This window comes from Desmodus rotundus, chromosome 9 (assembly GCF_022682495.2).
Source record: "Desmodus rotundus isolate HL8 chromosome 9, HLdesRot8A.1, whole genome shotgun sequence".
NCBI lineage: Eukaryota > Metazoa > Chordata > Mammalia > Chiroptera > Phyllostomidae > Desmodus > Desmodus rotundus.
Genome location: NC_071395.1, coordinates 18,815,202 through 18,829,459, shown reverse-complemented (window position 1 = coordinate 18,829,459; position 14,258 = coordinate 18,815,202). Strand labels below are relative to the sequence as shown.

The 14,258-nt window shown below is 37.5% G+C and overlaps 1 protein-coding gene across 10 annotated transcripts in view; it reads left to right on the top strand.

Moving 5' to 3' along the window:
• Nucleotides 1-14,258, top strand: part of SH3D19 (SH3 domain containing 19) — a 140,795-nt gene that overhangs the window by 79,741 nt on the left and 46,796 nt on the right. For all 10 annotated transcript variants that reach the window (XM_071219158.1, XM_053910384.2, XM_053910386.2 and 7 more), the window contains one exon: nt 12,548-12,588. Coding sequence is in view for 5 of the 10 variants with exons in the window: in XM_053910384.2 (XP_053766359.1) it covers nt 12,548-12,588 (41 nt within the window). In the remaining 5 variants the exon portion in view is untranslated. The remainder of the gene's footprint in view (nt 1-12,547; nt 12,589-14,258) is intronic.

Sequence of the window (14,258 nt, the reverse complement as noted above, 5' to 3'; positions counted from 1 at the left end):
AATGCAAGTACAGTCATGTGCCACATGATGATGTTTTGTTCAACAGTGGACCTTGTTTATGATGGTGGTCCCATAAGATTATAGTGAAGCTGAAAACTTTGTCGTCTACTGACGTCATAGCTATTGTAATGTCATTACAATGTGTTTTCATTTTCAGCCAAGTGCTATTACACAAGGTCAAAAAGTTAAATAAAAAGTTTACAAAGTAAAGCTGTTACAGTAAGCTAAGGTTAATTTATCATAGAAGAAAAATTTTTTATAAATTTAGTGTAGTCTTAGTGTGTTTCTAAAGTCTGTAGCAGTGTACAGTAATGTCCTAGGCCTTCACATTCACTCACCATCCACTCACTGACTCACCCAGAGCATCTTCTAGTCCTTGCAAGCTCCATTTATGATGCCCTATACAGGTATGCCACTTTTTATCTTTTTACTGTATTTTTACTGTACCTTTTCTGTATTTAGATACACAAATGCTATTGTGTTACAATTACCTGTAGTATTCAGTACAGTAACAGGCTGTACAGTTTGTAGCCTAGGGACAATATAGCCTAGGTGTATAGGGAGCTATACTACCTAGGTTTGTGTAAGTGCACTCTATGATGTTCATACAATGACAAAATCACCTAATGACACATTTTTCAAATGTATCCTGTGGTTAAGCAATGAATGACTATAGAGTCATTGTGTTTAAATTTTAAAATGTGGCCTGAAGTTTGAAACATCTTGATCACGGAGATAAAAATGAACGTACCAAGGGCTGCTTGCTAATTACTTCGGCATACTTGATTTGTATCTAGAGCACAAATCAACTTTATTACAGTTAATAATGATAAGTTTATGAGTCTGGCTCCTCACCCAAAAGCAATTGTTCATCTTTGCATCTCAGGCTTGGTATATAACAGATGATCAGTTAATGTTTCTTAATTTGGGAGGAGACACTTTCAAGTGAACTAGAAACAACTAGAAATCTGATCGCCTCAAGAAACGTATTTCTTTTTGAGGCTACTTGGCAAAAGTAAATGAATGAGGTAGAGAAAAGCTTTACAAATCAGTATTTGTGGTTTGGTTTTCTTTACAGGCTGTGGTCTTCGTAGGCAGCTAAAAATCACCCACAATAGTCCTGCTGCCCCACTACCAAGGACTGTTCCACATCGGCTGACTTTTCAGGGGGAACTCTGGCTGCTGTTGTTGACTGTCCTGTCACCAGAATTCCACCCAGTCCTCCTTAGACCCTTGGTGCCAGGGTTGTAAGGATGCATTGGCTTGTGGGAAGTAGGTGGAATCAGGACTAGAGCTTGCAAGCATGTCTTCGATTCTAACCCCACCACCAACAGTTACATTTCTCTGTGTTCTTTTGTCTCCATCTCTTTCTCATTGTCCTTTTCTTGAAATTCCAGGAAGAATTCCAAATATCTTCTGACTGGGCTCAACTGAGCATGCAACAGCTATGGCCACAGTTTCAGCAGTCAGAGTATTTGTCTGGAAGCAAAATGTGTAACTTTATCCACCAGCTTTGGGTGTTCAGAAAGGCTTTCTCTTTGTCACTCCATCTAAACAGGAATGGTATTTGTTACCTAGACAGGTGGACCTACAGGTAGAGGGAATTACTGGATGATGTATCTTCTTTTCTGACAGTAGGCTGTTAAGAAAAAAGACTGTCTGTCTATACATCTACCTGTGTGTCTGCCTACCTGTTCTTTCATCTATTCATCCATACATTGATTTCAGTAGATTTCTATTATTATAAATTCTTGCAACAGGAAGGGCCATGCCTAAGAAACAATTAGTATATCTTATAGGCATTTGTAAGGGACAGAGCCATCAGTTAAAGGTGTGAGCAGGATGCTGTTGGGTGCCACCAGAAGTGTGACTTGGGACTGGACTGTCCTGCCAAGCCAGATCGAAAAACGCCAGCGCTGGACTAGCTGGCACTTTGAGGAGTGACTCTGGCTGTGGCTGCCGCAGGAAGGTAAATGTTACTGTTTGTATCTGCACAGTCATGCCAATGAGAATATATTTTATTACTCTTTCAAGTTTGGTTATACTTTAATCTCTCTTTCAGGTATATTTAATTTGCATTGACATCCATGATTAGTTCTATGTTTGTGATATTTTTAAAAGATTCTAGATACCTGTAGGTGGTTCCACATTTCCTAATCTGTTAAAATTGTGAGCCTAAAAAATAAGAAAAAACCCAAAACTAAAAGCTGTGTGTTTCCTTTTCTATCCTCTCCACCTAACCAACTGTAAGCTCTTAATGTACGGGCTCATCTTTTTCACTCTTGTCTGAGCACCCAGAAGAATCCCTGGAACATACAAGACACTAAAGAAATAATAGTTACATTAATGGTTTTTTAATTCTAAGTGTCTATGTTCATTTAATTTTATTATTAAGTCCTTATTTTTTATGTTATGTTTAAGCAGCATAGGTTTGTGAGATACATAGATTGTTTCCTTTTGTAAGCTGTGGTGAAGTTGTGTGCAAGCTGCTGTTCATACCACAGTAGAGTTCGGGGGGTTTACCCCGATAGTGGCACGCAGGACTTGACCTCAGTCTTTTCCGGAGAGTGATTTGGTTATCTGATGGTTTGAGTATAATTTTAATTATTCAAAGGTCATGAATTTAACATGAACCAAATACTTCATTTTGTTTTTTGCCATAGCGAATCTTTTTTTAAAAACTTCAAGTTATAAAGTGAATGTTTATTACATGAAACTTGGCAAGTACAGACGCATAGGTAGATAACAAATCATATTTCTGAAAGTCTCAGAGCCAACTACTGTTAGTTAACATTTTGGGCGTTTGCGGTGATGTGCTGGTAAGTGTTTAACAGCCAGCCGCCTTAGTGTAATTCTGACATGAATGTCAGTTGATATTTTTATTGATATTAATGAGTAGGACATTTGTCAGAATTTCTACTCTTTTTGTCAGTGACATTGAGCAACTTCTTTACTTATTTGGATAATAGTTTTCAAATGTTGGAATAATGTTTCCTCAATTTTTTGTGCTATTCATCACATAACAGCTACAAACAACATGCTTCTAAGGTGAATTGGCATTATTAACATTTTCTCCATCACTTTTTAAAGTCTAGACAATCAGTAAAATGATAAGTTAGGCTCTGGTTTACCATTATTTGTGTCAATACACCTACTGTGGCCGTTTCAGGCTGCCCACATGACAGCACTGGTGGTGAGCTGGGAAGAGAGTGGCAGTGCCACATCGCTGCGTCGTACTCCACCCTGAAGGCATGGCAGACGCAAAGGCTCTCAGGAGCAGAGCTAATAGTAAAGGTGCCGAAATGGTTAGGAAATGATGGGTTTGGAGTCTTTATTGCCTTTGTTTTTGTGTGATTTTTTAAATTGTAAGTATATAATTTATGTAAGTTTAAATAAGTTATATGTAATTTTAAATAATGGCTATATTTAACAACTGGCCTGCCACATTTCTGAAAATTTAATTGTTAGCTCTTTGAGCCAGTATGAACTGACTCAAGCACATCACTGAATAGATTTGTTCTCAGTTTTTTTGTATAAATATAACATAAATATACATGTTTACTTATGTATTTTTGTGTATATATGTATATTTATATTTTTAAGTAAGATTTTAAAAATAAGATTGGGATCATAGTGAACATTCAGTTTGGGTACCTGTTTATCTACCTCATAGGAGGAAATTCTGATATCAGGTGGTCATGCTCTGCTGCTTTGCCAGACTGTATATACTTCAGGCCATTTCACAGCAGGTATAGCTGGTCGCATGGGAGATGAGGTGAGAATGGTTGAATAAATGCCTCCTCTGTTCAGTATCAAGGGGAGAGAAGAGACTGACTGGGAGCAGGGGCAGCATAAATCCCGTGGAGCAGGCTGGTTGTTGTAAGGAATGGTGCCAGTATGAAGTTCATCGCTCCGCAGGCAGCGTTGCACCTTGAGAGTGTTCTGCAGCCTGGCTCCTGTTGTCTGAAATGGAGTGCTCCGTTCACTGCCCACCTGGACCTCCTGTCTGCCAGTTCTCTCCCACACTCTCTTCTGTGTCTTCTTGCTTTCTCCCTTAATGCTTCTTTTTCATGCTTTTAGAAGGCAAGTTTACTCTCTGTGTATCTTTTTAAATATCCTGAAAAAATATGCCCTGGTTGGTGTAGCTCAGTGAACTGAGCGCGGGCCTGCGAACCGAAGGGTTGCTGGTTCAATTCCCAGTTAGGGCACGTGCCTGGATTGGAGGCCAGGTTTCCCAGTAGGGGACCCATGAGAAGCAACCACACATTGATGTTTCTCTCCCTCTCTTTCTCCCTCCCTTCCCTTCTCTCTAAAGGTAAATAAATAAAATCTTTAAACAGAAAATACCCTGAAAAAAATAAAACTACTTGTTTGGGGGCAGTTGTACTCAGTGTCTACAGCTTTATGAACACTCATACACTTAAAGGATGGTATCCTCAAATACATCATATGTATCCTAAAACTTCCTTTTCTTTGGGTTCCGCAAAGTAGAAATTTCATAGATTAGGTCATTTCATGTAAGTATTGGGGTCATCATTTTGTAATTCCTTGAGCTACCAGATAGGTTCTTGGTATCTAATGGAAAAGTTTTCCAGTGACCTTGCAAAAAATAGATGTTACCTGGTGGGCATGCTGCTTCTACTCCCTATGTAATAGAGAAATTGGAGGAGTTGTTAAATACTTGCAGTAGAAGCTTTCGTGCCTGCCCACTGTTGGAGTTTGTTTTCCATTCCCCAGAGAAGAACAAATAAATCCGTGTGTTGTTCGAATGGACTCAGCTGTCTCTATGTTCCGTTTTACATTCTTGGTCAAAGCCTTTGGCTTTGTCACAGGAATGCTTTAAGAATGGCTTGTTTTTGAAGGATTTGGTTAAATGAATTTTAAAAATTGGATTTGTTTTTATTAATAAAATAAAGACCTTTTATGTAATTACATTCGTTAGATTTTGCTGTTTTGTACTTTATTAGTTCATTGTTATTTCCCACACCATAGATTGAGCCTGTTTTATTCTAGCTTAGACATCAGTGAGATTTGCTGAAAAGATAGAAATGCAATGCTCTAGGAAACTCTAACAGGGCAAAGGAAGGGCTTCACCAACCCGAAAACTTTGATCAAGTGATTACAAAGCTAAAAAATGTCTTTCAAATTTTTTTTTTACTTACTGGTGTAGGAAAATCTTAGTTTCTCATGACAACTTAATAATTTAGGCATTTTTATTTAAACCAAAATATCTGTCTCACTATTTCAAATAAAAAAAGGAGCTAACATTCTATAAATTGAATTTAGATTTTTAAGTCAGTTTCAAACTGACTGAATTTATTTATAACTTGTTGGAAATGTCACTAAATTAATTCATTAATCAGTAACAGTTGCTTAAAATACATATTTATTTTTGCAATGAAATATAGCAAACTACCATCCCTTACCACAGTTTTATTTTAATCCCAGAAAGAATAGAGAAACATGAAATCATATTACTCACCTTTTTTCTTTCCCTGCTGCTTTCTACTAAGCCTGATTTTTCATATGTTTTTATTAATAAAAAGGTTTTATTTTTTACAAGAGAATATTATACTGGTTAATTGAGATGAACATTGTCTCATTTGAAAACTGTCACACACTCAGGCAAAGACATCTTCTCAAATATATTGCACACACCCCTTTGTATTAATATATAAGATATTTTTTCTCTGGCCTAGCTCCAAATATCAGCTGTTTTTGAAACTTTTGAATTTGGGTTCTGGTTTTGACTGCCACATCACCAAGAGGCACCAGGCACCTATGCTATGTGGTTATTTCTTCTAGGTTTTAATACTAAATGATTCAAAGTGAGTAAGGAATGATGTCAAAACAAAACCCAAAAATATTGGACTATAATACCTGTACCTCCACTAATAGACTTACCAGGTTGCATACGGAGCCTGGATCCTCTTTTCCTCCTTTCATTCTTCCTACCCTCTCCTCCTGTATCCTTAAAGTGACCTAAAATTCAAATAACAGGTACTGTCATTTACTTACCTATAAAAGAATAGAGTTAATTTTAGGTTATTTTAAAATGTGACGTTTGTTTGTGCAGTAACAAAGTAAAAAGAGATAACTAAAAGCTGTAGCCCGAAATGTTAGGATTAAGAGCTATTTACCATAACTCTGACCTCAAAAAGGCATTACTAGATATGCCTCTGAGTTTACAGCAAAAAGTGTAAGAGGTGGTGTCATTACCTCATTACCACTTTCCACATCCCCACCGTGGCTTCTATCCTTTTGCATAATAGGACCAAGGGAAAGAAAATGGATCATATGGTCTGACGAGAACACGCATATTAGAGTACTTAATAAATGTAAGTAAAAGCCAAACTAATACCATAAAGCAGACTTTTTTCTCAGTAGGTGATAAACTACTATGTTATAAGAAACCTTTTTTCCTCTTTTCTCCCTGAATATATTTTTTCTCTTAGACAGAGCAGAGGGAGTTTACTTGGTGTTTGCTTCTTATTATATTGGTGTTAGGACTCTGTCTATGGACTGTGATGAAGGAAATATTTGTCTTTAATTTTTCTTTCTGTAATATGACCAAATGACTCCGTGGATTTCCACCAAGCCTCGTGTCCTAATTCTCCTGCCAGGTGGTGTGCCCTGATAGTCTCATGTCTGTTGCAGGAACTCTCCCTGAACCAGGAAGTGTCCAAAGGGATGTGTCAGCCTTTTCTGGTCAAAGCTCTGCTGCATATGGTTTCTAGAACCAGGATGACAGGTTTTAGGGAAGGGTGTGTGTTGTCTATTCCTCTTTAAAGTTTTTTAAAGAATTTCTCTTTACATCCTTTAAAAGTAATTGTTAAATAGGGTGTAACAGATGAGTTAGTTGTTCTAGGGCGCTTGTTCTTTACATATGATCTAAAATATTTTATTATAAAGAATCTGAACATGCTAAGAGGACTTGAAAATTGGCTTGATTTTTTTTTAATTTGCCATAATTATTTTTAAATTTAAGTTTTACATGCAACACCATTCCAGTATATACATTGCCTAAAAAGAAGTTTATAGTCTAATAGAGGAAATAATACAGCAAAATACCTTGAATACAGGTCAAAAGTACATGGAAGTCCTTATTTTAGGAAAAAGCAGAAACATACAGATTGTCAGCTCTTCTCTTGTATGTCAACTTTATGCTGGTCTACGAGCCCTCAGGATGGAGACCGCGACCCGGTCGGCCTTCTTCTTCGGTGCCTTGCAGAATGCCTGGGATGGCATAAGCATTAAATTTCTTGGATGAAAATTAAAATTTACTCTTAACAGATAAATGTATGCTTGCCTTTTAGTCAAAAATACAGAATTCATCAGCTAGTAAGATAAAATTTGAAAAGTTAAGTCTGTGGATGTTATGGATGCTTGAAACTGAAACTGCCATATATTGTCTAACATTTTATTATTCCCTCACTTTTTTCTGACAGTTCCTTTCCTATGCTATTCTTTGATGTGATTTACCAACAAATAACTTCTAATCATAAAATTATATTCTATATTGCCATGGATCCAGAAAAGAGAGGGTTGGATTTTAGCCCTTTTTGTCTTCTAGGTTTTCTTTGTAAACTCTCTGTAGATTGCTTTAGGGTGACTCTTTTGTTAAGATATAATCCCAGAAAGATTTATTCTGGCTGTGAATTCCTGGATTCATTTAGCAGGTGCTTTGAACACAGTTACACACCAGACCCATGTATTCACATGTGAAGAGATCCTGTTTTCACATGCTGCGGTAAATGCCACCTATTTAGGCACTGACTTGACATTATGTCCCAAGCTGCTTCTCAAAATAAGTTATACCTGCTCTGCAACATATAATATAACCCCCTGGTACAAGTTCTAGCTGATTAAGATCACTGTGTGTCATTGTGTATTACTGTATACATGGCGTGACATTTAGCAGCACATAATTTATTTATGGGAATGATGTATTTATTGGAAATTTATTTATTTATTGGGAATTACCAGAGGCTTAACTTATAGTCACACAGATTCTAAAGATGGTCTACAATGAAAAACTGTAAACAGGCAGAATTACCCCAGAAATACCATTAATACCATTTACACAAAGTACAGTATTCGTTGCCAAATTAGGTGCCATGTTGGAGTCTAATGCACAATCTCTGAGGTTGATCCTGGCTAGTTTCCCACCTACTATTAGAAGATAGTGCTGTTCTTCATTGAGCATCAGATGTTCATCAAGGTGACATTTTGTATGAAAAATACCAATTCTTAAGACATTAGAGCCAGGCACTTTTGGCAAGATGCAGATACAAGATATAAATGGGAGTTGAAACCATTCCAATTCCGGAAGAAAACCAGCACAAAATTATTCCTGGGGATTTGCTTATTAAATAGATTGTGGGTAGAATCATATGTACTATTCAAATCGTATTTATTTCTCTCTGAGTAAGATCAAGTTCACATTAGTTCAGTAAGCTTGACACAGTTTCACTAAGTTGCACTATAAAAATGAGCAGAAGATAGTCTCTCCTTGAGGTGTTTGCAGTCTAATCAGGAAGTCAAGACATGCATGTGTGAAAAAAAGAGAAAAGAAAAACAACTTAGAGAAATGGGAAGGATAGAGGAACATATTCTAATTTTAAATATACTGTGTAGTATTAACAGAGTTGAAAGCCTCTTCCAAGATCTTTGAACACTTTTGTGGGGTTTCTTGCTTAGCAGAGCTACTGATTACCATGCCCATTTAGTGAAAAACATCATGGGAAGGATGACCCAAAGGACCCGAGGTCTGTGTCCTCAATGGGGATAATATAGTACTCATGAAAGCTTTGTCTATTTTGTTCTCTTGGCTTTGTTATTCCTTCAGTTTAGGCTTTGTAGGAGTTTAAGTATAGGAGATTAGGTATATGAGAAGTATGCATTGTGAAACTCAGAATGGTTATAACTAGTAGTGAATAATAATTGCAATTGAAATGCAAGTGGTCAACTATTTGAATTTATAAGGTAGAGTTATGATGACTATAGGGCAACTGGTGTGGGCAGCATAGCTCCAAAAATTTCAGCCTCATGTACTTATGAACTATAGAAATTTGTGTATTGGAAAATAGGGGTAGTAAATATAACTAACATATTTTGAGCCAAGTACTGTGCTATATATTTTATGTAGTTTTTTAATTTGGTTTCATAACTTTGCAATAGCATGGATGGAACTGGAGAGCATTATGCTAAGTGAAATAAGCCAGGCTGTGAGGGACAAATACCATATGATCTCACCTTTAACTGGAACATAATCAACAAGAGAAAAAAGCAAACAAAATATAACCAGAGACATTGAAGTTAAGAACAATCTAACAATAGCCAGAGGGGAGTGGGGAGGGGACAATGGGGAGAGGGGATTACAGGAACTACTATAAAGCACACATGGACAAAATCAAGGGGGAGGGTGGAGGCTGGGGAGGGAGGTGGGTTTGGCTGGGGTGGGGTGGAGGGATGGGGAGAAAATGCAGACAACTGTAGTTGAATAACAATTTTAAAAAAAAGATAGTCATTAGCGTCCTCATATTACAGGTAACGAAACAATCCCAGCAAGTATGTAAATTGCCAAGCTCACACAAATAGTCAGTCAGTCTCTGGCTGGCTTCAAATTCTTTGCTCTTGCCACGACAGTTATGATGCCCCAGGGGGTAGATCATGCATCCCATTTGCTTCTCCTCCATAGCCATCATCCTCACAGGTATAACTATCAATAGAATTCACTTTACAAATTTCATAATAGGTAGAATGTGTTAATAAAACTCATTTAAATGTGTATTAGCTTTATTTGTCCTGAAATTAAATATGTAAATATACGTTGCACATAAGGTTTGCTTGTCCATGAAAAAGATTAAGTAGAAAAGTACCTGATATAACTTGAAGGATGTTATATTATAAATCTTAATTATTATAATTGGCCTGTCATGGTGATGATAAAGTGAACTCAGAACTCATATAACTTTCAGAGTATTATTAAGTGTATTAAGGGTAGGCACCAGGAGAGGATATGAACAATTAGTTGGAAGCCAGAACTAGCTCTGAACCAGCAGGCTCTACTGTCCCCCTCCTTTGATCAGTGGTCCTGGGGCCATGTGTGCCTCCATGGTGGCCACCCTTTGTGGAGGTTTCCCACTGAGACATGAGCCTGAGCTCATGCCAGGGGAGGACTCTGATGGGGTTTTCTCTTCTTCACACTATCGAAAGGGAACTTCACCTCTAGCCCTTACTCTGCAGAACGTCTTCTGACCTCAGTCTTTGCATCCATAGCTACATCTGAGCTGCAGAAATTGTGTGTAGTGCACAGGAGATGTATTGGACCACGGGCCTTTTTTTTTTTTTTTTTTTTAATTTTCCCTCCCAGGAAACCTGTTAACCTCTAAAGAAAACTTTAAACTTTTAGAGTTTGGACAGTACAGTTTTAAACATAAAATCTTGGTTGTTTGGTTGGTTGGTTTATAGATCGAATCTAAACATAATACTGCAAATCTTGAGAACTGCAGAGCCTGGGCTGACCTCGGTCAAAACTCTATTTTGTGTCAAAATTTCTGCCTTTCCCCAACTTTTTATTGAAGAAACACACAGAAAGTTGCACAAAGTCTGCAGCTCAATGGACTGTCACATCTACTCAGCACCCCAGAAGCCCTGTTTCCCCTGTATTAATTTCTTAGGGCTGTCATAACAGATGCATACACACCAGAGCACCAGAACCTGGGTCCTCGCAGTTCTGGAGGCTAGACACCTGAAATCAAGGGGCTGGCAGGGCCATGCTCCCTCTGAAAGTCACACTCAAATCCTGCCTCACCTCTTCCTAGCTCTTTGGCGTTCTTGGCTTGATGCCTCATCACTGCAGACTGTGCCTTTATTGTCATATGACACTTTCCCTGTGTGTCTCTGTCATCGCTTGGCCTTCTTCTATGGAGGCCAGTTAGATTAGATTAGGGGCCCGCCCTACTCCAGTATGACCTCATCTTAACTGATTTCATCTGTAGTGACCTTATTTCCAAAAGGTTCACATTCTGAGGTACTGGAGGTTAGGATTTCAACATATTTGTGTGGGGGGTGGGGGTATAGTTTGACCTAAGTACTCTCAGTTTCCACCTCAGTCCGGATACCTTTTCCCTCCACAAAGGTAACAGAGCACAGAGGGTGTTTTTGAGTAGGAATAACATCCTACCAAATCAGTATTAAAGAGCAAGGAAATTAAGATGTAGACATTCAGTAACAGCCCTATGTCTTGCGGGGCACACGTGGAACTTTGGCTTTTTTGTCCTTTTTTCTAAATACTGATTTTGATCTTTTACTTACTGTACCTGCATCAACAAGCACAATATTAACATACAGATTCACTCCAGTTTTACACCAAGAAGTTTCTTCTAAAACCTCCCGTCAATCTATTTGTGTTTTAGTGCTGTTACCTCTCCTATATTACTTTATACTATTTACTTTCAAGTAGAAAGCCTTCAAGATATTTTTTAAAAATCAGTATTGCTGAAAACACATGTTTTTATATTATGGTCCTAACTTCTTGGCATTGAAGACTTCCTAGTGCCTTTTTTCTTCTGATGTGACAGAACAGTATGTTTTTAAAGTACCTCTCCCATAAAATGGACTAGTATATTGTTGTATCTTCCTATCGTACCTATCTTAGAAACAGCAAGAGGATTTATGCAGGTTACCACAGGCACAAATTTTAAAAGAGCATAAATTCAAAAAAATAAGTATAAATTTTAAAACACCGTTCTGAAAAAAACTGAAGAATTTTATAAACAAGAACTTTTTTTTCTAAATCATATCATTAAACTTTCATGGTTGTATATTTTTTTCTAAATGATTCCAAAAATCACAGTCCAGCTGGTATGAATAAAGACAAACTACAAACAAACAAACAAACAACCTGAAAAACTAATAGCATAAACCTTTGCAGGTCTAGATGGTTTCGACAGTGACTAAACAGAGGCGCTCGTAAGAGTTCTGTGACTTACCTGTGGTTACTCAGAGAGGAGGTCAAGACCAACCAGCTATTGAACAAAAATCCCAGCAGAAGACTTTTATTTTTAGGCAGTGATGTTTTAATTCTGATCTTAGGGGGAAATGTTTGTCCTCAGGTCAAATTGACTATAAAAATGATCTGTTTTGACCTGAGAAGATAGGAATTCCAAAGTCAAATCAAAGAGGGGGGCGGGGTTCAAAATCCTTTGAGCACCACATAAATTGCTACCTGACTTCAAGCAATTAATTCACTGGAAGACACAGTATGTAGGTAGCTATAAAAGCAACTTCAAGGCAAAATTTTATTTACGCTGCAGATGTACTTCACCAGCCTCCTTACCTCCCATAAAACATCTTAAATATCAAAGGCAGTTGTTAAATGTTTTTTAATTTGTGTTTTGTAAAGAGGATAGACCAGTAATTAATGTATGAAACTTGCTGCTTGGCGCCATATAGAGTCCCAGAAATGACCTGTTGTGATGAATGATTCTTCTTCAAAAGGATGAATGAATGTATAATAAGTTTTCTTTCTTTCTTTTTTTAGCCAAGGACCCTTGTCATCCATTAGAGCGGTAATCAAGAGATGTAAGTTTGTTTTTTCCTGCTCTACATTTTCCTCTGTAATAATTTTAAATGATGGTTTAAATTTCTAGTAAATAAGTCATTGTATTTCATGAATCTTACAAAGAATCCAATAAGAGGAGCTTCTCCTAAGGAGAAATTAGCCATTTCAGACATGCCTCCAGCTTTTCAACTTCGTTTTCAACTTTCATTTATTGATAAGCCAGTTCCTCAGAACAAAATTTTTATCTTACAGAACTAAGCTGTTAAAATAAATCTGGATTATCTAGTCAGTCTCTGTGATCTAATGGAAGTTTTGTGGAACTATTTTTATAGGTGGAGACATTTGATGGGTTTGAAAAATATCAAACAAGCCCTGTCCTTTTTGATTCATTTGCTTCCACAATATTTTTTTTTAACTGTGAAAATGCCTATGGAGTTTGCTTACACTTCCACATACAAGATAGTAGTACCCAATAGAATTCTCTCCAGAATAGTAGATTCATACTTACCAACTTTACGTCTTGGTTAAAGCTTTAAAATGTACTCTTGGTGTGCAGGATTTTAACATCCTTTTTAATAAAAGGCTCTTCAAAGATCCATTTTCCAAATGGAACATGAATTACCTGTTATAAAAAAAGATAAGGCAAGGATTTTAGATGTTCTTCACATTATTTGAGCTGAGATCAGCACTCTAAGGAGGATGTATACTAGTTTTAGAAATATAATTTGTAATAGTTAGTATGGATTTAGGATATCCACAGGTTTTGAGGAGCATGCATTTGAACTTATTGTAGTGAACAATTTTTAAGGTGGCAATTGAGAAAAATATTCCACAGTTCTCCATGTTTCCCCACATTTTAGTTTTGTTGTTGGGAGTGGTGGATTTTAAAAATGTGGGAATGCCACAGTTTATGTTGAAGAGTTCAGATGTGAAAATTAAAAATTCGTGACAACTTTACATGCCTTAGAGCCCTTGGGGTAAGAATGGGGAGAGAGAGAAGGGGTAATTTAAATAGGAAATTAAGGTCTGGAATTTAGGCAAGAATTTCTTCCTGGAGACACAACTTGGGGGTAATCCAAGGGTATAGACAAAATCCTGGGAATAGCTAACCATGTAGGAAGAAAGTGTAGAGGATAAGAAGATGACAATGACAGAATCTTGGAAAACAGTGGTGTCTAGGACCAACACATGCCTTTAAGGTGCTGTGAGGCAAAAGACGCACGATCCATAAACCCAGCCCTGCTGAGGAGGGTCCTCCGTTCACTGAGTCCCATCTGCTGGCCCCTGCCTGTGTTCTCTGGCTTCTTACCTTTCCTCTCTCTTGGGTTTCATAACTTCTTTGATGCGGATTGTAATCTGTGTCTGACTTCCCATAGGTCCTTCAGGATGGATCTTGCTTATTACTTTGAGGCATGGTGTCATGCAAATATTAAGGAAAAGGCAGCTAAGGAGGAATGGGCAGGAGAGGCTGAAAAAGAATGATCAGCGTAATAGAAAAACTAGGAGACTGCTGTGTGTTTGAGGTCAAGGGAAGCAAGGTTTTGGAAAAGAATGGGTGAACCACAAACAGCTCTTAGTGCTGCAGCAAGGTCAGGCGCAAGGCAGCTGAGAACAGGTCATTGTATGTGGAACTTAGGAGGTCAGTGCTGACCTTTGAGAGAGCAGTTTAAGTAGAACATTGAGGTTGGAA